The 27,724-nt window shown below is 27.3% G+C and overlaps 2 protein-coding genes across 3 annotated transcripts in view; both read left to right on the forward strand.

Annotated features, from left to right (window-relative positions):
* Positions 1-276: 276 nt before the first annotated feature.
* Positions 277-9,295, forward strand: LOC105845851 (uncharacterized). 2 transcript variants are annotated; one of them, XM_065815457.1, is made up of 5 exons: positions 498-755; positions 5,040-5,288; positions 5,839-5,983; positions 6,139-6,325; positions 8,994-9,295. In XM_065815457.1, the coding sequence occupies exons 1-5, from the start codon at positions 683-685 to the stop codon at positions 9,036-9,038; spliced, it is 699 nt and encodes a 232-aa protein (XP_065671529.1). In that variant the 5' UTR covers positions 498-682; the 3' UTR covers positions 9,039-9,295. The 2 variants fall into 2 exon arrangements, with proteins under 2 accessions (XP_065671530.1, XP_065671529.1); XM_065815458.1 differs by lacking the exon at positions 6,139-6,325 and having other exon boundaries at positions 277-755.
* Positions 9,296-14,922: 5,627 nt separating this feature from the next.
* LOC100213709 (DNA polymerase alpha catalytic subunit) overlaps positions 14,923-27,724 on the forward strand; it is a 79,201-nt gene continuing 66,399 nt past the window's right edge. Inside the window, exons 1-2 of the mRNA XM_065815461.1 lie at positions 14,923-15,192; positions 18,390-18,462. Coding sequence (XP_065671533.1) covers positions 15,168-15,192; positions 18,390-18,462 — 98 coding nt within the window. The 5' untranslated portion in view covers positions 14,923-15,167. The remainder of the gene's footprint in view (positions 15,193-18,389; positions 18,463-27,724) is intronic.

Below are 27,724 nucleotides of genomic sequence, written 5' to 3' on the forward strand. Positions count from 1 at the left end.
ATTTGAAGCATTAAAGTTAAATTTTAAAAATTGTTTTAGATATTCACATTCTTCCATGATGAGGCTTATTTGCGTGATGCGAGTACTTTATTTGCGTGATGCGAGTACTTTATTTGCGTAATGCGAGTACTTTTGCTACATAACTATTGAATTACATTACTGTCCATAATTATTCTAATGACATAAACTTTTTTTTTAAATGCTTTAATAATTTTTTTTTATATATTAGTAATAACTAATAGTTAATTTAATAAACATAAAAGTGTTTTGATTAAAATGTTTTATTTAAAATAACAAAAATAATAAAAATGTGGGCAAAACTACATAAATACATTTTACGACTGTAAAACATGGTAGATGTAACGTTAAGTTGTGGGGCTGTTTTGGTCGAAATGCCACAGGTGACATTGTAAAAACAAAAAATAATGTCAAAAGTAGTTTATTCAGATATTTTATATAAAAAGTCATGTTTTTCATTTTTAAAGTTGGACTAATAAGAAGCCTTTTATTTTTTAGAAGAAAACAACCCAAAGCTTAAATCTGAAATACTATCTTCAGAAGATTGTATAAGTTGACTGAGTTTGAGATCAAATATTGAATAAAATGATTTGGCCTCCCCAATCACCAGACCTCTCTTCTATAGCACTTTTATGGAAAAAATGAAAAGTAATGTCAAAAAATAATGGCTAATGATGCAAAAAAATGTGGTAAAAAACTTTTTAGTGAGTGGCATAATATTGACTTCGACAAATTAGGTAAGTAGAATGTCAAGAATATCTATAGCGGTTATTGTCACTAAGGGGAGGGGGGGTAAATAGGCAAGTAAAATAATCTAATGAGACTTTGTATTAATTTTTATGCGAACTTAATAAAAAGGAAAATAGCATATAGTTCAGGTAGGTTTTTCCTTCAGTTTTACTCTCCGTAGTATCTTATATTGAAAAGTATGAACATTCGAATAATTAGGGACGGTAGTGTATATGGACGTGATAGAAGTATATGTGCTATGCATTTTTACAATGTACTTTGTGATACTAGTATATTGTAAAAATGAGTCAGAATATTTCTTGCTTGGGTTGCTCAATATACTATAAAGTTATAATGCTCCTTACTATGCATTATTAAAGGTCGTGGACAAAAACTCTTTAAAGACTTTTTGTCTAAGAATTGTTTTGAAGATTAAAATTTTTACAATTTTATTCTTCAAAATAAAATAGTAAAATATGTTTTCAGCTTAAATAAATTGTCTAAGAATTGTTTTGAGGAATAAAAAAATTTTATGTACAATTTTTATTTATTACTTTTAAATACAGTTTTATTCTTTTATAATAAAATAATAAAACATGTTTTAAGTTTGAATATAAGTTATTTTAAATTACATTTAATAAAAAGCATTAGAAGAACTTATTTGTAATATAAACAATAGACTTATAAAACGTTATTAATAAAAATAAAGAAAAAATACATAGCACACTAAATTCGAGTTAACGCTAAATGACTTAGATAAAACGCGTTTTAGTTTGTGTTTCGATATATGAATTAATGAAGATATTTTATATATAAAAAACGCTGATATATAACACGCTCCATAATATAGTATATTGGCAATATACGAAGTAATTTTCGTTGTTGTTGTTGTTGTTGATTTATAGACAGGGCCGTCGACGCCGGGTGGGTGGGGGCACGTACCCTTCCCTCCCCCTCCTCCTCCCCCCCTGCTTTTTTTCTTTTTATTTAGGAAAACTCAGGATATAGAGGGCTTTTTTTTCGAAATTGACTATTGTGCTCCCCCCCCCCCCTTCCCCCACTTCAAAACCCGTTTCGTCGACCATAAGAGATGAGTTAAGTTTTCTGCTTAGTTTCAAACTTGTTTAAGTTGTTTTTGTTTTGTTTTTACTTTAATCTTATTATCAATAAATAAGCTTGTCTGATTTTAGCGATGTGGTGTTTTCTTCTCTGAATATTTGATTACAAGAATGTCTTTTAGACTTTTGCGGAAAATCTTTTCCATATGTGTGTATATATATATATATATATATATATATATATATATATATATATATATATATATATATATATATATATATATATCCTATTCTAAATACAATAAGATTTTGTTGAAATTTCAGTAATAAATGAATGACATCGAAAGAGCTTATAGTCGATAAAACTAGATTTTATTAGTGATAGACGGTTAATGGTTTAAAAAGCGTAATTTTTTTAATCCTTAAGTTTGAGAGCGGACTTTTAGGTTTATAGTTTCTTGGAATTTCTCTAAAAGATATCTAACTATAGTGTGCCTGGAAAAACTTTAACTTCTAAATATATATATATATACAAATATATATATATATATATATATATATATATATATATATATATATATATATATATATATATATATGTATGTGTGTGTGTGTGTGTGTGTGTGTACATATATATATATATATATATTATCGTTAAGTTTTTATGTTTTATAAATACAAAAACAAATAAATGTAAAAATATAATGACTATCACGACAAATAGTCTATGATTGTGTTCCTTACCCTAATCTTGTGTTTCTTACCATAATCTTATGTTTCTTACCCTAATCTATAAATATATTCACACTATAAAAATGATTTTAAATAGAATTTAAAAACATTTTAATAAAAATTTATAAAACATTTATATAAAATAGATTTTGTTACAACGTGATATAAAATGAGCAATATCAGTTCTAAAGTGTTGTCTGATTTGTAACTAATATAATAATTACATTTTTTCTTCTTTATATATGGTTGATCGGGGTAAAAATTGGGGATTTTTACCCCGATAAAAATAATATAAATATAATATGTATACTATAATTGTTTAAATCCTTTACATTATTTTCATATTGCTCATTATATATTGTAAATTTTTTGAAGTAAAATATTTTTATTTTAAAAAACTATTGTAATTCAGTACACCAGTTTTAGCCGTCAAAATTGTTAAAACCAGGCATCATAAAAACTGAAGCGTGATAAAATTAAACTTCAACCGAGTACACATTTTGTTCTTAAGTCAAATCTTTTGTCCAAAAACTACGTAAATTTTATTTTTGTATTACCAAAAAAAAAAGTATTGCTAAGTAAGGATATATACTTTTATGTAAGTAAGGATAGTTTTTGCTTTATTGAAAACATAAAATCTCAATATTATTAAAAACTAACAAATGCTATCGGAGTAGTTTATAGATAAAATACGAAATTTAAACCAAATTAAAAGCTAATATTTTTATTTGAAATTTATTTTTAAAAATCATATTAATTAGGTATAATTAACATATTGATGATGTAAACAGGTTTCAAATAAATTTAATTTATGTTAGAAAAAAAAGTGCAACATTTTTACTGATGTCCCTAAAATGTCCACAAAAAATACCGATGCAACACATAGACATAACAACTTTAGAATGTTAGAAAAAAACAAGACGGCAATTTCATCAACCATAGACATAAAAAAAAATCGTTTTATATAATTTTTTGTTTTAATTATTTTTTGTTTAATTTTTTATAATTCTCGCCACACGTATTATTTCTTTATTTGTTTCAAAACTATTTTGTTCAACATCGGACAACTGCATTAAATTTTCTTAACTGCTCGGAAATCTAAACAGGCACAAAATAGTTGTACAACTTTATGCTCGCTACATCTTAAACCGTAAAATAATATGAACGTGGCACTCCTTTGCATAGTTTTGTATATAAACTTACTATTTAATAGTAAATAGATATAACTTTTTATTTTTTATTCAATTAGTAAACAATCGTTTTAACGTGTGTAAAATACTCAAAGGAATTTAAGTTCAATAAAAACCAAATTAAAAACCCGGTAATTCGTCACCACAAAAGTTATTAATACCAAAGTATTTTATCTAAAAATTAGCTAATCAACGTAGTAGCGCAATGCATCATTATGGAAAGTTTTATTTAAAGTCAAATGTATTATGAAAATATTTCAAAAATTCATTTCTTTTATAAATCTTCTTGTTAATTCAATTTAAACCGTTATATATTTTATCAAAGTGTGCGCGCAATATTTTTAATCTAACAATATATACTGTTACTATTAGCTTGCTATTCTTTAGTTTTATACTGTAAGCTGAAAAATAGATGCTCCCGGCAATAACCAAATATGTTAACCAAGCATACATTGCATTACGTTAAATTATAGTATCGTAAAAACACCTTAGTTTACAACTTTGGTGTCTAGACTACTTTTTGAGGTTAGCTTTTAATTTGTCAAAATGTCAATGAATGAATTGAAATGTCAAAAGCTATTAAAAATATTAAAACCTAAAAAAAAACATCAAAAATTAAAAAAAAATAATTAAAAAAATAAGTGAATAGATTAAAAGTTAAAGGGTGAAATATTTAAAGAGATTAAACGTTTAAAAAGGGAGAGACATTTAAAGAGATGTTTAAAAATTTAGGCCCTTAAAAATGTAGACCCTAAGAGATTAAATATATAAAAAGGAGAAACATTTAAAGAGATGTATAAAAACCCTTTTCAAGAGTTTAATAAGAACAAGAAAAAAAGACTTTAAAATGTTTTCAAAACAAGATTTTTCAATTACCAACTTTTTTGTGTAATATAAACAATAAAATTTTTAATTGATAATGAATTTTTTAAAGTTAATTAATTACTTTTTCATTTCCTTTATGTGATTGCGAGTAGCTGTTTGTCGGTGATTTTATCGTGTTTTATGGTTTGTAAACTCATAATAAAGACGAACTTTCTGATTGTATTAATTGTATTTTAATCTTGATTTCTATTTTCATTAATTTGCTATATTTCCGACGAACCAGATTTTTATCTGTTTCCTCTTGTATTGAATATAACAAAAATAAAATTACTAATTGTGCCGCGTAGATGAAACAAAAATGACGTAGCTCATTTAAAGAAACACATAAAAACGGGAAATGTTTGAATTTATTAAACTTTTTGGTGTCAAAGTTAGTTATAATTTAAAGTTTTGTATAACAACATGCAAGTATTAGTTTTTTATATAGTTGTTCAATTGATAAACTTGTTGGTTGCGCTTTCATCGTGTCCCAAATCATGCAGTCATGTAATTTGTATAGGAGAAAAAACTTTATCAAATTTTTGCAAATCTGGAATGATAATGGACTCATGCAATTGTTGTCATGTTTGTGCTAAAGGTGAAGGCGATCTTTGTGGTGGTTATATGGACATTCAAGGAAAATGTCGAGAAGAGCTTATTTGCCAAACTAACAAGGATGGCGTTGGCCGATGCATAGGTATCATCCGAATTTTTCTGTTAACAATTAACATCATAAAAAGTAATTATCACATACAATTTATTATATTATTATAATTTATAAGTTGCCGAAATAATTTTCGGCAAAAATAAATTATAATAATATAATAAATTATAATTTATTCTCAAAGAAAGAAAAAAAAAACACAATTTTTTTTTCTTTCATTGAGAAATTTTTAAACGGATGCTCTAATCATTTTTCATTTGCTTTAAGATTTCTCTGAAAGTTTCTACAAGTATAATAATTTATATATATATATATATATATATATATATATATATATATATATATATATATATATATATATATATATATATATATATATATATATATATATATATATATATATATATATATATATACGGACACAGATGTCCGTATATATATATATATATATATATATATATATATATATATATATATATATATATATATATATATATACATATATATATACGGACATCTGTGCCCGCTTGGAAGCTTTTTTTAAATACTTTAGTGTATTATATATGAGTTATTTAAAATTTAGCTCAAGTTGTCAAAGTTCCAACAAAAAATTTTTTTCACAGTACATTAAGTACGATTCAAGAAAAACCAACCATTAAAGAGAAATGCAAACCAAAGTGTTCCGCCAAATATTGTTCCAAAAACCCTAATTCTATTTGTTCTGCTCGGTAAGTACACAATTTCGAACAAGTTTGCAAAATTTAAATAGGTTTTATTAACTTCTTTTTTTCTGCTGTTTTGTGATTTTTTTATTTTACCTTTAGAAATTTTTATTTTTAAACCTTGTTAAAACTATATTAACTTCTTTCTTAAAAATTTGTAGAAGTTTAAAACTTAAGAAACAAGAATGCCAAGGTCATTGTCGACACACTGTATGCTCTGCTTGCTTTGCAAAAGCCAAAAATAATTGTGTCAAATGTAAACAACGCGATTATTTATGCATTAAATCGTTTGCAAACTGCGTACGAAGCAATGTTGAGAAGATATGGGATCTTTCTTTTGCTAAAAAGGTATTGATATCAGTAAATATTTATAAAACCAAAAGTATTTGAAATTAGCAATAAATTACAATTTGCAACGTATTGAAAACTAAAAAAATTTTGAAATATGATTTTTATTTAAGCTTTTATCTAATTACTGAGTTATTGTAATTTTATAAAAAATTTAACAATTTAAAGCGTGAACAATTAAGCAATTTCGAATAATCAAATTGCAAAAAAACAAAAATAAAATTAAGTGCTTTAATAGAGTTAATGAAAGCATTCAGTCTTAAATCAGGCGCTTCTAAACCTTCTTTGGCCTTACTCCCGACCCACCCCGATTCCCCGTCAGTCTTCCTAATTTTTAAGTAATTGTAATAAAATATTTTATGATGATTCAGAATCATATACTGTGTATTTATATGATTTTAAATCAGTATAAAGTATTCATAATCACTTATAAAAATAGTATATAAAAATCACTTCTAAATAATATAAATATAATACGTTGTAATGATCTTTCTTGATAATCACTTTTGAAAACAGGGAGGACGATATGAAGATATGAAAAACCATGTTCACATTTGCATAACATTTTATTTATAAATTAGTTGACGTTGGTGCAATTTTTATTTGAGACTATTCTTTGAAAAAAACCACAACTCCAGGATTAAGATTAGGAGATAAGGTTAAGATTAGGAGATAAGAATTTGTCTAGTTCTGATTAAAAAGGTATGATTGGCATGTAACAATAACTCTTTTTTATTTATAAAGTCTTATTTACAAAATCATTCATTTTATTTTTTTCACTTTATCGATAACCTATTGATATAACCATTATGTGGCCAATCACTATTTAGTCGGGTTTTAAGGTTTGCAACTCCAATTAAATCAGAAAATCCTCGGGAATTTTAAAGCTATTGTTTTTCTTAAGTATTTCAGTGGTAGATAATTAGTGACGATAATGTTGGTGCAGGTGCATTTAATGGTATATTGTATAAAATGACATTATAATATAGATGCGGAAGAAATTTCGAGTTCAACTTCCACCATGTCCCTGGCTATACAGCGCTCAGCTCGTTTTTCCGCGAAGCGGTTTAGTTTATCAAAGTTTGTGTTTCGGAGTTAAAGACTTGAGAGGGGCTGTAACCTCAATTTAAAAAAAAACGTAAAAAAAAGCCTTCTCAACTATTAATGGCCGCCTCAACCTTGGAGAGCTGAATAACATTTAAAAAAATAATAGTAATAATAATTAATAGCTATTAAATGCTACAGAAAGTTAGAATGACACCAATAATCTTGAGTAGGATTGCCAGATGTCCTCTTTTTGTGTATAAGTGCGTGCAAAATTTTATCATAGAAACAAGCAAAATATAGATTTTATTTGTTTCCATGTGAACCGTTAAAAAAAAATTATCATCATTCTTACTAACTGTTTAAAAAAAAAAAAATTCAAAAATTTCTGTTTTTCAAAATAGTTCAACTTTTTGAATCTTCATAAAATATATAAAAAAGAAAAAAAATACAAATGAGTATATCAATAATACGAAAGTCGCAGAGAACCGCTAAGATTTGAAACTTTTTTAATATTAAGCTTATTTTGGGTGTTTGTGGTGTTTTGAGTTTTCCTTAGTAATTTAGAAGAAGTTGATTCCAGTGAATATTTGTTCATTTCTATAGTCATTAATATAATATAAGTAAATATATTTTCTTCTCTTTTTCTTTTACTTCTTATACTTTTTAATCAATAGAGGTATGGAGTCTTCGCCAGATCTTTATATTTTTTGGATATAAATTTGATTTTACAGTTGTTGCACTTCAATTTTCAAGTTTTATTTTCTTTTATATTAGACATTATGGTATTCAGTTCTACTTTATGGTTAAACATTTTTGATATCATATTCTCGTGCAAATAAATTGGCTCCTTGAATAGCGTTATTGTAATTCATGCCATTTTTAATTCAGTTTTTTCTCCAGTCCTTTAAAAATGTCTGTCATAACTAAAAGTTCATTTCAAAGTCGCAATATCTCATTCAGCTATTTTTAATTTATTATTGTTATTACACATTTTAATTGATAAATACTTTATAAGAAATCATAAAAGTTCTTTTGTCTGCCCTTCGTTTTTCGACTTTGTTTTTATTTTATTCTTTAATAATTTTTTTATTTTTTTATTTTCTATATTATTTTTCGTTTTATAACTTGAATATAAGTTCATAAGTAATCGTATTATAATAACAAAATATTGTTTAGCATGATGTATGTTTAGCATGATATACGTTTTAAAAGTAAAGTAAGAAAATGGGCAAAGAAAAAATATAGAAAATATCATATGATATTATAACATATGTATAACGTATTCATTTGCCATAAAAGAGTTAAAATTATAAAAATGTGTCTTCGATAGATAAAATGATTTTTTTTTAGTTTTTTCTTAGTTTTTAGTTTTTGTATAATAATCGAATAAAAAGAGTGAAGTTTTTTTTTTTAGTTTTAGTATAAAGATCGAATAAACAAAATATAAAAATTAAATCAAAAATTTCCCTACTCTAAACCTTTGGTTATAACACATACACCTTAACAGTAACAGATTTATTTCAAGTTCTAATAAAAATATATAAGATAAAAAAAAATTTAACAAAATTTATATTTTTTCAAGTTTCTTAAAATATTTAATGTTGCCTTCATTTTTCTTTAGAACGGAAGCCATTTGTTTACTTGCAGTATACCAAGATGCTCTTAATTCTTCAACTTTTTAACAAAGACATCAAACTTTTTATATTTATTTTCAGTTCAATTCATTATTTATGTATAAAGTATAGAAAGTTCTTAACATTTTTTTTGTAATATATTATATATTATATATCAATTATACTATAGTATTTTGTCAAAAAATTTTTAAATATAATTTATTTCAATTCTTGGAGCTTTTTGAAATTTCTTGTATATTTTGTGTATAAATTTCAAGATAAAAAACTATTTAATTTTCTTCTTAACAAATTTGTAATTATTTGATATTATTTAACTTGGTAGTTAACCCTAAAAATAATTTGTAATTATTTGGTATTATCTGTTTTTTGGTAGCTAACCTGGTGCAGACTTGGCCTTGAGTTATTTAAAGATGATTTAAACAGCACTTTTTCGGATTTGATGTGTATGTGGGAAAATAAAAGACAAAAAAAAACAAAAACAAAAACTATACGAGCCTGCAAGTTCTATGATGGTAATAACACTGTTTATTTACGAAGCACTTTTTGTAAACGAATCTCCAAAATCAGTGACTAAGAATGTTAATATAGAAGCGTCATTTATTCCTCGCAGCCTACAATCCGTTGAATCTCAAAGGATTGGAAAGGAAATAATATTACTTTGTAAGTCAATCTTTACGTTTGTCAGACTTCCTAACAGTGGTCTAACTAAGTCTAAAAGACTCGATTTTCTGCGAAGTAATACGAAACAGCCCAATTTAGAGTATCTGAAAAATTGACCTTTTGATCCCAATCGCGTTTACAAACAATGTTTTGCTGATAATAACTGTGTTAAACGACAATGGATAACTACAAGAATAAATAATAAATACTGGTGAGTTAAATGGTCTTTAATGCAATGAATCTTCACAACTGGCAACGCAATGTTTTTTCATCCACATCAAAGATGTGAAAACTTTGCGTTGCCTCTTGTTCTTGTTCGGCTTTTTATGCCTCATATTCATCAAAAAAATTGATGAATATGAGGCATCAAATAATCGTAGTATAGCAGTATTAGCACTTTTTAATGCAAGAGGTTCAAATGAGTTGTTAATCAAAGAGAATATGATTGCTACTCGAAAATACTCAACAATATTAAATGTTTGAAACGATTTCTGGTTCTTTTATAATTTTTGGGGGAAAAATCTTTTTTATCTTTTAAAAATAAATCTTTTGGGGGAAAAATCTTTTATAATTTTTGGGGGAAAAATCTTTGCCATACCCAGGACATCGGAATGAATCAGGTTTAATTTTAGAAGATAGTTTGATGCAATTTTGACTGAAGATAGTTTAATTGACAGAAGATAGTTTGATGCACATAGAAAACGTTATTAAAGTATATAAAGAAAAATTAAAATCTTTGAAGCAAAAAAAAATTCAAATTTCTAAAGGGCGTGGAAGCTTTACAAGTATGTTGTCAAAAATAATAGTAAATGCCATTCTTTCAGCAATTAAATGTGTTATGATAAAAGTTGTCAGTGAGGTTGCTGGCAAGAAGTTTTCTGTTCAGATAGATAGCACGTAAGAGTCTAATATTTTGCGCAATTTTGTCAAAGAGGATGTAAAAGAGCGTCTTTTTGCGCTGAAAAGTTTAGGATTTTTCAAAATTTGCACTTTACCAACTATTGAAATCTATTTTTGAAAGCAATAGTTTAAAAATATAAAATTTTGTAGATGAATCTTTTGACGGCGCCGCCAACATGCGTGGTCAATATAGCGGAGTTCAAAAATTCATCAAAGATGCTGCTTCTAACTCAGTGTACATCTAGCGCTACGCACATCTCTTAAACAAGGCTACAATGGATATTGTTGAAAATTTGATTGAAGCCAAAAAACTGATTGGATTTTTACAAAGAACTGCAAACTTTCTTTTTAATTCTTGCAAACGCATGAATGTTTGGTTAGAAATTTGCTCTCTACAAGTGATTGGACCTGCAAAATACTCAAGTTGCAAAACATTGGTGAGACTCGGTGGTGTGCAAAACGGGCAGCTCTGGAAAGAATTTTTGAAACATTTATAACTCCTCAACCTGAACCTTTCCATGCTCTTGTGTCAGTGTAGCACCATATTAAAGACTCACCAAACTTTCAAGCAATATTCGATACGAATGTGCTCCTTGATGTATGGCGTATATTCAAGTCTCATCTAACCAGCTTTCTGCTGCTTCAAGTGCTCAGTATTCAGAGATCTGCTTCAGAGTACTTGCAGATTGAGAACATTAATTATTTAAGTGCTTGGAGAATGGTGCAGACAACTAAACGACAACTGCAAGCCAAAGAACCTGACTGAATAAAACAAACGCAAAATTATTAATAAACAAAATAAATGAGCAGATGCTTTAAAGCGATACTGAGGTAACGTTAAGCGCACAACTGTATGTAGCTAGGACTGCACGGTAGAAAAAAATGCCTAGAAAAATATGTGAAGATAGAAGGCCTTCGAATTCACAAAAACTTTTTCGAGTTAAAGTTTTTTAAAGAGTCACTGATCAAGTAATTTCTAGTGTTGAGTGACTTTTTATCAAAAAACCATTCTATTATCTCCAAATGAGGGTACAGCTCTAAAACTCAGCTTTATGGTTGTGAAGCCGGCTGGTAGTCAAGTTTCTCAAACTCTGTGGTCGCTCTCAGAGAGATTGCTTCCATTAACAGCTGAAAAGTATCAGAGTATTAACAGTGCCATGTTGCACATAGATGGTGTCCCTGTTCATACTTTTGATGTGCATTGTCGAGGCCACATTTGGAGCTCTTTGTTGCGGCTTAGGGTTTATTAATAGTAATGAAGCTATTTCTTGGGCTAATAAATAGTAAACTGAGTACTATCTGTGCTTTAAGTCAAGTTCTTCAACAAATGACTAAAGTACCAAAAACTATGAAACACAAAAAACCATCGTCATCATCAGGTTCTTTAAAGCATCATTCGCTAATATTCGTGGTCTTCGAAGTAACTTTTCTCCTGTTAAATCTTATCTCTTGCAAAGTTCACCAGACCTATTTGCTCTTTGTGAGACTAATTTGAATTCAGCTGTCTCATCTTGTGATCTTAGTGTTGATGGTTATCTTCCTTTAACTCGCAAAGACTCCAATGGTCACATGTTTGGGCTGAGCATTTACATTCGTAAGAATTCACCCATTTGTCGGGAAACTAGGTTTAAATCCACAGACTATTCTTTTATGTGCTTTCGTTTAGCACCGATTTACTCTATTGTCTTTCTCTTTGTTTTTTCTCCTTCCTCACTCTCCTTCATCTCAAGCCTGCAGTCTTTTCAATGTTATTTCTAATCAAATTGACCAAACCCTCTCTCTTTATCCACCAGCCAATATCGTTGTTGTTGGTGACTTTATTGCTCATCACACAGTAAATGATTTGGCTCTAGTGTCAGTGACTCACAATTTGATTTCTTCAGAACTATTATCACATTCTTCTTCATCATCAGAAACATACCTTTTATAGTCTTGCAGAAGTGTTCTCCGGAGCTGTCGTCTAGAGTTAAAAAAAAATTTAACCAGTGCTTATTAGATTCTCATTTTCCAGCCTGCTGGAAAGCGGCATTTGTTATCCTTATTTTCAATTATTCTGTCAAACATTCTGACTCCTCCAACTACCGTCCCATAAGTTTTCTTCTTATCATAAGCAAGGTTTTTGAGTCTTTAATTAACAAACACTTATTCTCTCATCTTTAATCTAATAACTTACTTTTTGATCATCAATATTAATTTCAATCTTCTCGTTCTACAGCTGATTTGCTAACAGTAATAACCGATAGGTTTTATAATGCATTAGATATAGGTGGAGAGGTAAAGGCTATCGCTCTTGACATTTCTAAAGCTTTTGATAAAGTTTGGCATGCTGGTCTTCTCCATAAACTCTCTTCTTACAGTGTATCTGGTAACATCTTTAAGCTTATTAAATCCTTCTATTTCAATCGTAGTATAAAAGTTGTCCGCGATGAACATCACTCTTCTTCATGTTCTGTAAATTCAGGAGTTCCTGAAGGTTCTACCCTTGGCCTTATACTCTTCTTAATTTACATTAACAATCTTCCAGATAACGATCTCACACCAAACGGGGCATTGTTAACTGATAATACTACCATTTATCTTGACTTAATAAGAACCCAACACTTGCTTGGAAAGGGCATTTGAGCTTGAAAAGGATCTCATTTCTTCTACAACACAGCGGCTCCCAGTGGCTGATGAACATTAATTCAGATAAAACCCAATTTTTCAAAATTAGTATCCCCTAAGGTTGCATTTCTTTATCGTGCACTCCACTTTCTTACAAAGGATTCTAATCTTTATTTTTATAACGCTCAAATCTGTCCTTTTATGAAATATTGTTGCCATATCTGGGGCGGAACCTTCAATGATGCCCTTTCTCATTAAGACAAGATGCAAAAAGGCATTTGTAACATAGTTGGACCTGCTCTTTCAGCGAACCTCCAACTATTATCACATCGTCGTAATGTTGCTTCTCTTTCTCTTTTCTAAAAATACTATAATGGACACTATTACAAAGAGCTAGCGTCTTATGTGCCATTTAATTAAGTCACATTCTTTTTCTGTGACTGTTCCTAAGTGCTTCAAAAACTCTTTTTTTCCTCGAACATCAGATCTTTGGAATTCGCTTCCTTCATCTTGCTTTCCTAACTCATATAATTTGCAATCTTTTAAGCCGTCTATCAATCGTTATCTTGCTCTATAAACTTTATCTTTTCTCTTCCAGTAACTACCAACTCTAATAGTGGTTGCTTGCAGCCTTGTTGAAAGCGAAGATGTTAAAAAAAAAAAAAAAACCTCGTGCGATGTTTTCCATTCAATATTTTGCAATCACCTCCAATGTATTTTAATATATTGAAACTGAAAATGATTTATAAACAACAACAACGACAACAACAACAACAACAATAACACAATAACATTTAATTTAAGAAGAGAGTTTAAGAGAAGAACCTGAAAAAAGACAAAAAGTTTCAAATCCGAGTATACAGTTATCATATTTTAATCAAGATTTCAATAAACAAAAAAATTACTTTAACTTTAATTGATTAAAACTTAACGTTACATTCCAACGATTTTTCAATTTCAAAAAAGTATTCGAACAAAACTTGAAAGTTTTAAAAAGTTAAAGATTAAATTTTTTACACAGCTGTTTTTCTATAGACAGCTATTCAGCTAAGGATATTGTTTTTCAAAACGAATGAACTTTGTAGACTAAAATTGAGAATTAAAAAAAACAAACTAAAAGGTTCAGAAGGGGGCAGTTATACCTTACATACTACCTATAAATACTTATTTAACTTCGAATAAAGACATTGTTAGTAGGATTCAAAGTTTTTAGTTGTTGAGATTCAAAACTTGTTTCACGAAATGAACGATAGGTTTATAACAAAAAATTTAATATTCCAAACACAATATTTTTCCCTGAAACTAAATAAATATTTATAGGTAGCATGTAAGGTATTATGGGCCCCAACTTAACGTTTTTAGTTTTTCTTTAATTTCAATTTTAGTTTACATAGATTTCCTTTTGAAAAATAGACTTTTCAATCCTGCTCGCAAATAAACATTGGAAAGAAATATAGCGTGAACTTCCTAGCTAGATGCTCTTCCCCGGTGATAAGACCTTAAGAACTTCTGGGTGCATCTTAATAACCAAATTAAAAATGACAAAACAAAAAAATAACTTAAGTATGTTTGAGCTGATGAATATACTTTAAGTTAAGAGTTTGCGCAATATCTGATAGTTTCCGTTACAAAACATCAAAAGATCCTCTGATAAAGAAAATTCTTTTAGATTAAAGTAGTGATCAACAAGTGCCAATAATTGTCAAATGATTAACTTTACTCTAAAAATATTTCCGTTGAACTCGAAGAAATAAGTTTTTCTTGATATTATCATACATATTAATATCATAATATCATCATATGATATTATTAAACATCCTTTGGGATGTTAATATTTCGGTATTCGAGACGCGTACGCGTATTCTATAAGTTAATTTTTTTGGCGGGAAGTAATATGTTTTAACAATAAAACTTGATAAAGTAAACTACAATTCATAAGCAAAATTATTACTAAAATAAATAAACAATATTCATACTGATTTGTATAGATAATAATTATGTCAGTAGAACATAGAAGAGAACGTAAGTATTAGTTCATCATTTTTAATTGTTGTACATTACAATGTAAAATTTTTTTAATGTAATTTTTAATGTACATTTACAATGTAAAATTATTTATTTTATTATTTTATCATAGTTTATATTTTCAAAAACAAATTTTTATTGGTATTTTTGTTCTTGTTGTTGTATTTTTGTTGTTGTTGTTGTTGTTATTGATGTTGTTGTTGTTGTTGTTGTTGTTGTTGTTGTTGTTGTTGTTGTTGTTGTTGTTGTTGTTGTTGTTGTTGTTGTTGTTGTTGTTGTTGTTGTTGTTGTTGTTGTTATCGTTGTTGCTATCGTTGTTGTTATTGTTATTTTAAGTTATCCATCTTTTAGTCTTTAAACTACCTGGATCTAATTGTAAAGCAGTTTTCTTTTTAGATAAACTTATTCTTATTATGTAAGAGCTCATTTTTATTACCTTTATTTCAAAGTTTAGGATTTTCGATAGAATTCTTTGTTTGTGTGTAAACATACGGTTAAGGAAGTTTAGAGACCTGTTCTCTAAAATTTAAATTCTTTGCTCCACCCTACCACATATATTCAATATGTGAATATATGATTTTGCTATATATTTTTTTCTTTGCTTTTCACACATTAAAATTTAAAAAATATGTACATTATTTGGAAAAAAAAATCTTCTGACCCAATAGTCTAAAATCATTTGACCCAATAGTCTAAAAATTTTAAAAAAGTACATGTTATTTTCAGAACAAATTTGAATGAGCATTTTTAAATACTTTGGTGAAACAGCATGTTTTCAAATGCTTGTTATTGCATATCATGTGATATTATTTATTATTATGTAATATACACGCATATTTATATATATATATATATATATATATATATATATATATATATATATATATATATATATATATATATATATATATAAATATATATACATATACACACTGTGTCAAAAAAGTTTTCATCCACCTGTCCTGTTCATTTTTCAGACGCAATAACTTTTTATTGAAAAAAGATATAAGCAAAATTTCAACTAAATGATATCAGTTAACCATTCAAGAAATATTGTAAAAAAAGGATTTTACAAAATAAAGAATAGAAAATTAAATATCACATTTTAAACTACACAATGCCTGTTTTCATCCACTTTACAAAAATCAAATAAAATTGTTATGCAAACTCAATTTGCTAGTGTTTTAATATCTTGTGTTTTGACCACGAGCTTTTATTACCTCATGCAGTCTGTTTATATATATATATATATATATATATATATATATATATATATATATATATATATATATATATATATATATATATATATAATATATATATATATATATATATATATATATATACATATATATATATATATATATATATATAGTGTACATTTTTATTACTAGAAAACATCTTAATTCAAAAAAGTTGCATGTTTTTCTACTTTTTAAGGTTCTTTAAAATTTTAAGACAGCCTCTATTCTTAGCTGCATTGGAGCATTATTTTATGATACCATGCTTTCATTCGGTTTTTCCTAGATCTTTTAGTTAAGTTAGATTCTGTTAAATTCAACCATAAACAAGTGTCTGCTCATTTTTAAAAAAATAACTATAAGATGAATGTTTTGAAAAAAAAAAAAAATTTCAAATAAGAATAAGTTTTTAAAATAAGGAACTTCTTTTTTTTTTAAACAACATTTAAATTTTATTTATAACTTTTTTTATAACAATATTGTTTAATTTAAAGATGTTTTATAAAGATAAAGATTTACAACAATTTTTAATGTGGTTTCAAATTAAATTAAATTACACTTTAAAATACACAACTGATGTAATTAAACTTTTAACAATGTAAATATCTTCATTGAGTAAATGTAACTTTACTTTTTAAATGTAACTTTACTCAATGAAGATATTTACATTGTTAAAAGTTTAATTACATCAGTTGTGTATTTTAAAGTGTAATTTAATTTAATTTGAAACCACATAAAAAATTGTTGTAAATCTTTATCTTTATAAAACATCTTTAAATTAAACAATATTTTTATAAAAAAAGTTATAAATAAAATTTAAATGTTGTTTAAAAAAAAAAAGAAGTTCCTTATTTTAAAAACTTATTCTTTTTCAAAACATTCATCTTATAGTTATTTTTTTAAAAATGAGCAGACACTTGTTTATGGTTGAATTTCTTAAGCAGATTTAAATGTACTTACAGAGTTTTTTAAATGATTTACACAACTACACAATTAGATTGGGTTTTCCCCTTTTATAAAAAAATGTTGGCGCTACCTAAAATATTTTAGTTCAACTGGAGACTGTTGACAAAATAAAAAATGTAATTAAACAAAGATTACCGCTTTTCTGCTTTGTTTTCTTGAAATTTATATATCTTATATTTATAACTAATATTTCTTTTGTTTTTAAGATAAAATAAATATAAGTTGGGCTTTTAAAGCATTTACTTATTGATCGTGTTATTTTTTTTCGGTCATAAAAGTTTGGTTTGTTTTATAAAATATATGACATTCTTCTACATAAAAATTAACTGCAAAGGGAAAACCCAAACATAAAATTTATAACTCGAGTTAAAGTTATTTGAAAGAAATTTTTTGTTTTGACGTCATTTATTAACTACAAAAGTCTATTAATCAGACCAGTAATTAAAAAAAAAAAAAAAAATTGCATTAAAAATTATAAAGTTTTTTGCTAATATTGCAAATAATTTGTTCTGGAAAGTTTAATTAACATGAAACTTATTTTTCAAAGATTTTTATGATATGAACACAACTTGTCTTGGCACTTGGGGATCACTTTAACGGTCAAAAAATAAATAAAAATATTAACCTTCTTTATTAACATTTTGGCTTTTGCAAAATCTTTGCAAACTACTCATAAACTAGTTAATCATTTCTAATCGATGTTCAGTCCATGATCAATTCAAAAAATTAATGATAAAGAAAAAACTTTAGTTAAAAAGCAATTATAAAACTAAAATCCAAATAGTGTAATGCTTCTTAACAAGGCCTGATATCCAATAGTTGTTTATTTCCTACACACAAAAAATAATTGTTAAGCTTTTTAAGAATTATTACTTATCTTTTTTTTCCATTCTTGAAACCTTTTTTAATGTCTTATGTAATAAATGTATTAATAATATTAGCGTTTTTATTTTTATTATGTAAGGCTTAACATTTTTGTGTTGATAGGCAGCGAAAGAAGATCAGGACGAAATGTTGGGAAAGAATCTTCTGCTAAAAAACTAGCGTTAGAAAAATTAAAGTAAGGTAAATTTTTGTAGGTAAAAATTAATTGAATTATATTTATTATTAATAATATTTTTTTATGTTATGACAACCATATCAAGTTTTTTATACAATTAAATATTATGTATATATATATATATATATATATATATATATATATATATATATATATATATATATATATATATATATATATATATATATATATATATACACACATAATAATTATGATTTTTTTAAAATATCATGTTTCTTTGCAGTGAAATTTTTTGAAAATTTCACTGCAAAGAAACACGATATTTTACACATTAGAATTTAAATTATATAAAAGCTATCTCAGCTGCGTTGTTACCTTTAAAGTTTTGACAAGTAGCTACATCTTCAAATAGTTATTAACTTGTCCCGTTCCAATGAAGGGGTTTTGAGCCATTTTCCATCATCTTTTAAGTTGTAAATCTACCAAAATTTTTTCCCAATAAAAGAAAATGTTTCAGTTTTTTTTAATTGAAGAGTTGATTAACCGCAATTAATACCGAGTGGTTTTCCATAATCTAACATTTTTTTTGCAATTCTTTCTTATCATTTAGAGAAAGTTTATTTGAAAATAAACTTAATACAGACACCTGTTTGGTTAGATACCAAGAGCGTCTGTTTAAAACTTGTTGGGCTTTTTCAGCAACCATTCAGAAGTTTGGTATACTTTTAAGAGTTTCTAAGTTGTTAAATAACTCTATATCATTAATTGGTCTATCACAAGCTTTTGATGCTTCTAACCAAGCTTTAATGTAAATGGCTAAACTGAAAGTCAAAAATATTTTTAAGTTGCTTAAATCAGATTCCATTAATTCATCTTTAAAGATTAACATCTTTGGTGCGTACATTAAATGTGCCATCCATCTGGCATGATGACTAGCACCACATGTTTTCCATTTCTCGGGTTCCTCTCCACCTAATAGAAAAATTGCTAATTCTGCAGCTTCTTTATAATCGTCTTGTGCGTGATGCTCAGATTGTAATACTTTCTCTAAAAAATTGCAAGTTTTGTTTGCTTTTTTTTTTAACAAAGGATTTTCATGATCAAGGGTCCTATTAGAAATTTTGAGAGGAATTTTTTCAGAGTTAAGCCATTCCTTTTTTAGAATTTTAAATTCTATATTATTATCAGATGTTGTCTCCTTTTGAAATAAAGGATTTCAAAATGACCCAAGAATCAGTTCTAAAACATGATGGCGACATGCAAGCCAGAGAATCGTTTTCATAGATTTGGTTTCCTCAAGAGTTGCCGCTCCGTTTCTCACTCCAGTATTACAAGCCGTTGTATAAAAACTTGGGCAACAATATTTTTCTTAAGATCCCATTCTTCTAAATCTTCTATAATTTCTCTACAGATAGAAATTTCAATTTAGATAACCACTTACTAAAACAGTTAAATACTCAAACTTTTTACTAGATATTTGCTTCATGAGTTCCCATCCGAGTGAAAAGTTAAAAAATCTGATTTAACTTTTATTTTAAACTCTGAATTTTACTTCTTGACATAATTTGCCTATTTTGCTTATGTGCTCTTCTAATTGTATTTATTGAAATGTCCACTTCTTTAGCTTTAACACAACCTAAAAACATATTTTAGAGTTTCTTATGCTTATCAAAAATAAAAACAATTTAAAAACAAAAACAAATCAAAAACCTAGAACCAGGATTGCAGAAACATTCATCATTAGCTGTGCATTTGATAATTTAGATCTGTCAGCTGTTGCTGTTATCATTGGATGACAAACAAAGTTTCTTGGTAAAGTTAAATTTATATTTTGTGACATAACATCTTTCATGATTTTGATAGATGATTTTAAGTTATTTACTTTATGACTAATTTTAGAAGAGCACTGAAAATCAGAGCACTCAGACCCTCTAGACCCAGCAACAAACCATTCTTCAGTTGAGTCATTACTATTATCAATGTTAAGTTTCATTGTTGAATCTTCGTCTCTTTTCTTTATCGATTCTCCATTTTTCTTTTTTTCTTTTTAAGCTCAATTTTAATAAATTATCTCTCCCACCTATTCCTCCAGTTTTAACTTCAACTTGTTTCTCCGCGCAGCAGCCTTGTTCGTCAAGTTTCGTGTTTTAGAATTATATAGTTGAGAGAGGGTTATAACCACAATTTCTCCATTTATCACGAAGGTTTAGAATACTTTCAACAATGTATTCTTCCTGCTAGCAAGGAATATCAGCTTTATCCCAAAATACTTTAACAGTTTTTATTGTTAATTTAGCAACTAACTTTAATTTTGAAATATTGCTTTTAATATTTAATTCTTTTTTATATTTGAAAAAAACTTGAAATGAATTGTTCATCATTTTTAAGTGATAACAAACAAAAGCAGTAGTTCAATTAAAGCACATAATTTTCATATATAAAAAAAGTGTGTAATACACCAATTGAAATTTGAAAAAAATTTAAAAAATATATAAGCCTAAAAAATTTGTAGACATCGCGAGTAGTAGGCTGAGATCTGGTATTAATATCTTCAAGCGGGTATCCAACTAACCAAATTTCATCTGGCGATTTCAATGCTTTTCTGTATTTCTTTTTTATTGACTCCGCCAGATTGTTTTTTGTCGATTTATATTTTTTTTACATAAGAGATGCCATTTTAAAAATGAATTAAGACTTTTATGATTATAGAAAAATATTAACAATAAGCATGATGATTGATTTTTTACTTTAAAATGAATGCAAAAGTGAATATAGCTGTAGAATTAATTCATTTTTTATAACAATACTTCAATTAGTATTATAATATAAATTTGTTCAGTAATGACTATTTAAAAATTGTAAACTTTCTTACAAAGAAAGTTATTATTATACATTATTGTTATTTTAAATAGCTGTTATATCTAGTTCTAACAATTTGTTAAAATACAAGTTATGATAAGCATATTGTTTAGTATATATAGTATAGAGTCTTATTCAGTATTTTAGGCGTGTTTTTTTGAGAATGAAAAGTCATTGCATTGCAAAACAATTATTAAGTGAGGTAAAATATTATATATTTAATATGTGTGAGGTCGGCATCAGTTCAGCAGAAAAATGTAAAACAAAGACTATAAAAAATAGAAACTATAAAAAATAGAAACTAGGTCGGCGGTTTTTGCCGACCCCAGAATAGTAATACTATATTACTGTATTAAAAAGAAAAGTGTAAAGTTATATGCAAACAATCTTTTGTTGCTCAAACTTTGCATTTGAATCTTCTGCAACTCCGCAACTTCTACAGGTTTTTAATGTACTACTGTGTGCATGAACACACAAGACACATTTTAGAGAACAAACCACTTTTATTGTTTGAAGACCAATCTGATTCATTATTATTCAAATTTAATTGTTTTTATACATCACCAGAGATGCTTCACATGTTACCTCCTCGTTATTAAATGAAATAAAAGTCTCTTAAAATTAGAATATTGTTTGTCAAATAATTTTTATTTCAGCAGTGATTAGTCTCAGAAATTTTGGTTTTTATCAAGTTTATGTCTGTTATATTTTGAGTATAGCATTTAAAAACAGCAGATAAAACTTGATGATTTTTTTAGTTCTTAAGAACTTTTCCATGGCTTATTGCAAAATTATATTCAAAATATTTAAAATTATGTTTGATAAAAATCTCAATTAGAATCCAAAATATCTGTAAATATCAAAACTATGAAGCACTCAGTTCTGTTTTTGTCATATGTCACTTGCTGTTTTTGATGAGGTTTTATAGTCGATGTTACTATGTACTTCAGAAACAACCAGATTTGTCAGATTCAAAGACTGTTGTGCAGTCACATTCAAAGAATTTTGTACAGTCACATTCAATGAATTTCTGCAAGTGTGGTGTTTTTTGTGGAAATATGTTTGTAGATAAATCTATAATCATATACTTCGATCATAGACTCATCTAACCAAACAATGCATCAAAGAAAAAACAATTTATTTAAAAAACTTGGACAATTTTATTTCCAAAATACAACTTTCCGCCATTACTGCAACACATTTAATGTTTATTATATCAAGTCTATAGAATTGTCAATAAAAACTTAGTTGGTGAAGATTTTGATTGTTTCAAATGTATTGTAGCATTTTTTTCTTCAGCTTTTAAAGTTTTTGTTTTTGAGTTAGGTTGTTAGTAATGGTGGTAAATAATATTTCAGTTTAGATATGTTCATACCTATGTGTTTAAAAAACTGTTTGAAAAAATTTGTAGTTTTTAGTTTAGCATCTACTTTTATTAGATTATCAAAAATGTAATTTTCAAAAAATTTTTTGTTCAAGATTTCAAAGTATAAGATGGCGCAGATTAACTTTTTTTTCAAATTTTATTTAACCAAAAGGTAGATTTAGGGCTTGTGATGAAGAAAATTGTCAAGCGTGTTATATCAAGCGCGATCATGACAATTGCTGAAGGCGATGCTCATAAAAAGCTTTTTATTTTTTATATCTTTTTTTATTTGTTACATAATTCTTTCGTCAAAAAATGTTTGAATTAGTATCACACTCATGAAATTACTTCAACAAAGTAGATTTTTATACTTCCAAACTTCTTGTATATTGTCAGATCTTGATTTTATTTTTAACTATTTATGTTATAAAAAAATAATATCAAACAAAAACGTAACTTATTGATTTAGTATTGAAGTATAATTTAGTGACTTCGTTTTGCTTCCTTGTTTTGACATATGTATTTTAAAATGTTACACTGTAAACTTAATTAACGGTTAATGGTTTTTATATTTCTTGATATTTTTTATTCTAATAAATTATTTAATTTTTTTCTAAAATTTCTTTTTTAAATTACGTTTTTTTTATTTAAAAAAATAACACAAGAATAATTTGAAAATCTTCTTTTTATAACTATTCATTATAAGTTAAATAACAAAATTTCCCCTCAACTGTTGTCAGCGGTGTTTCCTCTTCTACATTGTCGAAACTGAATGCAGCTAATTCATCAGTCATGACTTCATCAGCACTGTCTATTTCATCATCGTCATCAAAAATTTGATTTGTAATCAATGTTGTTGCTGTTGTCATATAGTCAACTGGATCATCATCAACTTGAACCACTCGTCTCTTATTCAAATAGATTTCTTTTGCTCGCTTTTTAATCAGGATTATTTCTTCTTTTGACGAGCTTCCATGGTTTCCTAATATCATAATGCTATCATTTAGAGTGTCGTGATTCATAGATAAACGTTGATCTGATAATATGCTAGTTACTGTGCTAAACATTCGCTCCACACTTGAGTTTGATCCAGAAATTGCGAAGATAATCGATATAACTTGTAATAAATTAGGAAACTTTGACTTTTTGTACAAGAACAATGACCTCCAAATTTCTCTTGTCTGGCGATTGCGTACCATTGCTTCAAGATTGGTTCTTGAATGAATCAAAAATAGTTTCCATTCTTGGAAAACTAACTTTTCATTAAAATTGGAATGTTCCAATGGTGTTTTAAAATGCGTGGACAAAAACTTTATTTCTTCCAATTTAAACTCTTTGTTGTCAGTCCAGTTCTGCGGGTCAATGAGCTGCATGGCGTGATAAATCTCAGACTCTTCCTTTATGCTTGTGAATCTGCTGTTTAACGTATTTATAAGTCTGGGTATAACCTTTTTCTTAATATTTCTGACTAAGCATAATGCTTGATCTACGTCAACCAAAGTCATATTTAAGTTTACTATTATATACTTTCTATTACTGGGGTGTTTTCGTTTGTCGCCAGCTTTACTAAACTGACCAGACAGTGTTTCAGGTAAGTTATGTTTGCCCTCAATAACCATGTAACGTGATACATAGCTATCTAAAAATTCTAAATCTGTATCGATTTCTTCGAGCTTCAATTCCAGTTCTAAATTTGTTCGGTTGACTGTAGCTAGAATATCATGCGGCAAAAGTTCATTTGCTTCAAATACTTTCGATGCTGGCATAATGAGCTCTAGCAAATCATGATAAACGGCAACAGTGCAAAGAAAGTTATATGACTTGAATTTCTTTAGTAACCCTTGAATCTTTGCTCTTGTAGTTATAGGGTTTTTCCGTTTATTTACGTAGTTCTCGTAGGCCACTATATAAGCTGGCCAGGACTCCAATAAATTCTTAATAGCTCTTATATGATGGCCAACAAACCTCGTTCCTGTTAGTTTCGGTAGAGTGTAATGCGTAGTACCTAAAATATCCAATCTAGTTTAATATTTAAAAATTGAATAGTTTACATTTATCTTAGAAAAATCCCAGATAATGTAAGAAAGGTAATCTTGTAATGTGTTTTCACTATAAGCCAAGTTCTTGGAAAATAAAATGATAAACTAAAATATAAATTATGGTTTTAAGCCACAACGCTTTACCGCAAACTTTGCGGTAAACTTTACCTAAAGCTGCAGATGCATTTATTACTTCTTGTTTTATTTTCCCCGAGTTTCGAAACAGATAAAAACTTGTATTGTAAAATTCATCAACTTTTTTTAATTTAGAGATCTTGGAAAAAACCTCTTTAACTGCCAGTTTGACTCTGTGGTTGACACAAAGAACTGGAAGTAGCCATACCCTATTTGCCTTTATTTGCACTATGACACTGCGATATTTTCCAAAGTTTACACTTGTACCATCGGATTTTATACTGACTAATTTATTTTTGTAATCATTGGAGTCTAGTTTAAATTCCCCAGTTTCAAAAATGCCTCTGCCAAACCTATCAATATCAACTAGATCCAGAACCATATAAAAAGGAGAACCACATCTTTCAATTCTTGCCAAAACTAACTCTTTTTCTTTCTTTGTTTTTCGAGCTTGGCTAGCATTGCTCAAAATTGAGAAGAATTGAGCTTCTTTCAGGATATTGGCACATTTTTCACGCGCAGCCATCGCAATGCATTTTATGAATTCACGCCCGCTAGCGTTATTTTCATTATGTTTGATCATTTTAACACCATTGATCTTACAGCTCTTTACCTAAACATTTTTTGTAAATGATGTATTATATTTTTCGATTTAAAGTTAAATTTACAATAGATTAGTAAAATTTACAAAGTTGGAAACATACGAACCAACTATTTTAAAAATATATTTAAAATAATCAACATATCGATACTTACAATAACAGCAAAGTTTTTGTGCGGCATAGTTGGCAGAAGCGCCATTTCATAGGCACAGTTTACACGTCTTATATACGGGTCATCCATTAAAACTTTTAACAAAGACAATATTGACACTTGTATCTAAGAAACAAAAGAATATCACAATTACAAAAGTACACTGTTTCCTTAAACTTTTACTTTATGCAGTTCCAATCTTAATTGAATCATAGTTTAAAACTTTTTCTATAATATATTTTATAAACATCGATTTCATTTATTTTTTTAAAGGAAAAAACGTTCGAGCTTTTTTAACTAATGTTAAGTACACCTTGTTTTTTTATAAGAAACCAATCAAACGGTTAGTACTAAAAAGTTTCTTATTTTAAGGATGCTTTTTTCTAAATCTAGTACTAAAAGTTTTTTAAAAGTTTCTTTAATTTCAAGTTTTTATTTTTTATTTGTAGTCAAATTGAGTTCTATTCGATTGGGCGTGCAAGTTCTCATTCAAACTGTTGTTCTCCATTGTAGATAATGTTAACTTCGAGTAATGTTGATGAGGTATTTAGGTGAAAAATGAGGAAATATTCATCGAACTTATAAATAAGTTTCCTATTGAAAAGTTACTTAGTACTAAAATTTTCTTAAGATTTTGAGGCTTCTTGTACTAATTTCTTATAAACTGGTTTCTTATAAAAAAAAAAACGTGAAATCGTTTTTAACTTTTTTTAATGTTACAGTTGAATGAATAATAAAAGAGTTAACGAACTTTAATTAATGCAACGTAAGTGTCATTAGTTATAAATGCTAGTTTCATCTGCGTCATTAAAAAAATAATTTTGAAAAAAAAAAGAACGCTAATGTTTAAAAAAAAGTTTCTTAAGTTTTTTTAGGTTTAATTTTTTTCTTTTGTTGACAAATTATTTTTAGGTTATTATTATTTTTAACTTTCTCTTAGTTTAGTTTAATTTTTTCAGCGCGTTTTAGAAATAATCAAAATTTTACATAAACATCATCAAGCATTTGCAAATGTGTAAGTGCTTGATGGCCAAATCATCAAAACAAAATATATTAATGGTGTACGATCACACGATTTCCTGATCAAGCCTGCAACAAACGACGCTTTAGCACAGTTCAAAATTAAGATATTAGAATCTGGTAAATAAGAATAAAAAATCTTTATTTCAAAGGTAATAATTTATTAATTACCTTTGAGGATTTTGTATTTAGTATTCCATCGGTTGGCGTAACACATCGCTCATTTGAGGGTTTCTCGCTCTCACACCTTATTGCAGTAAGGTGAAAAGATGTTTCAAAATAACTTTAAATTGTGTGGATCGACACAAAGTTTGTCCCATCGATAAACCGTAAAGCACATTGTCATATCAAACCTTTACAACCTTGTAATCCCGCTTCTCTATTTCTTGTACAAACTTTGCAGTAAATTTCAATAACGTATGTAGTTCTGTTGGTAATTTCAGTTCTAAAGCCTATTACCTCTTCAACTTTCCATTTAATAAATGTTGACATCATTACTTTGTTTCCTTTTCGAATGTCCTTGATTGGGAACATTCTAAACAACAGAATCGTTTTAAATTTGAGTTAAAATTAATAATAGTTAATAAAAAACCAATACTATGAACAAAAACTAATTTTAAAAATTACTCTTTTATCAATATTTACTTTTATTATAAACAATGTGTGGAATATTACAAACAATAAATCAAATAAATCTTACTTGATATTTTCACATAATAAAAAGTATTCTGCAGTTTCAATTTTCTTATAATGGTTTTCTAATTTTCTTTGCTTATTTTATTTGCGCATTTTTGTATTCACATTGTGTTTCCGCATACACATTCCATTATTGAAATTAGTGACTATTAACAACTTCAAACTCCTCATTCATTACGTTAGTGCAAAAGAGAACGACGTAGTGCTTTTTATATTTTATATCAGTGCTTTGATAATAGAATATCTTTAATAAAAAATCTTTTTTATATATTTTATGAAAATAAAAAAATAATACCGAACTTAGACGAGCGTTATTTTATACGCTCAAACTAAATTTTTTTTTATCATTTTCTTTAATATGAGCGCAACATGTCTCGGAGGTTTGGGATGCCTTTAAGTTTTTTTTTAGTTTTATGATTTTAAATATAAATTT

Source organism: Hydra vulgaris, chromosome 13 (assembly GCF_038396675.1).
Source record: "Hydra vulgaris chromosome 13, alternate assembly HydraT2T_AEP".
NCBI classification, from domain to species: Eukaryota; Metazoa; Cnidaria; class Hydrozoa; order Anthoathecata; family Hydridae; genus Hydra; species Hydra vulgaris.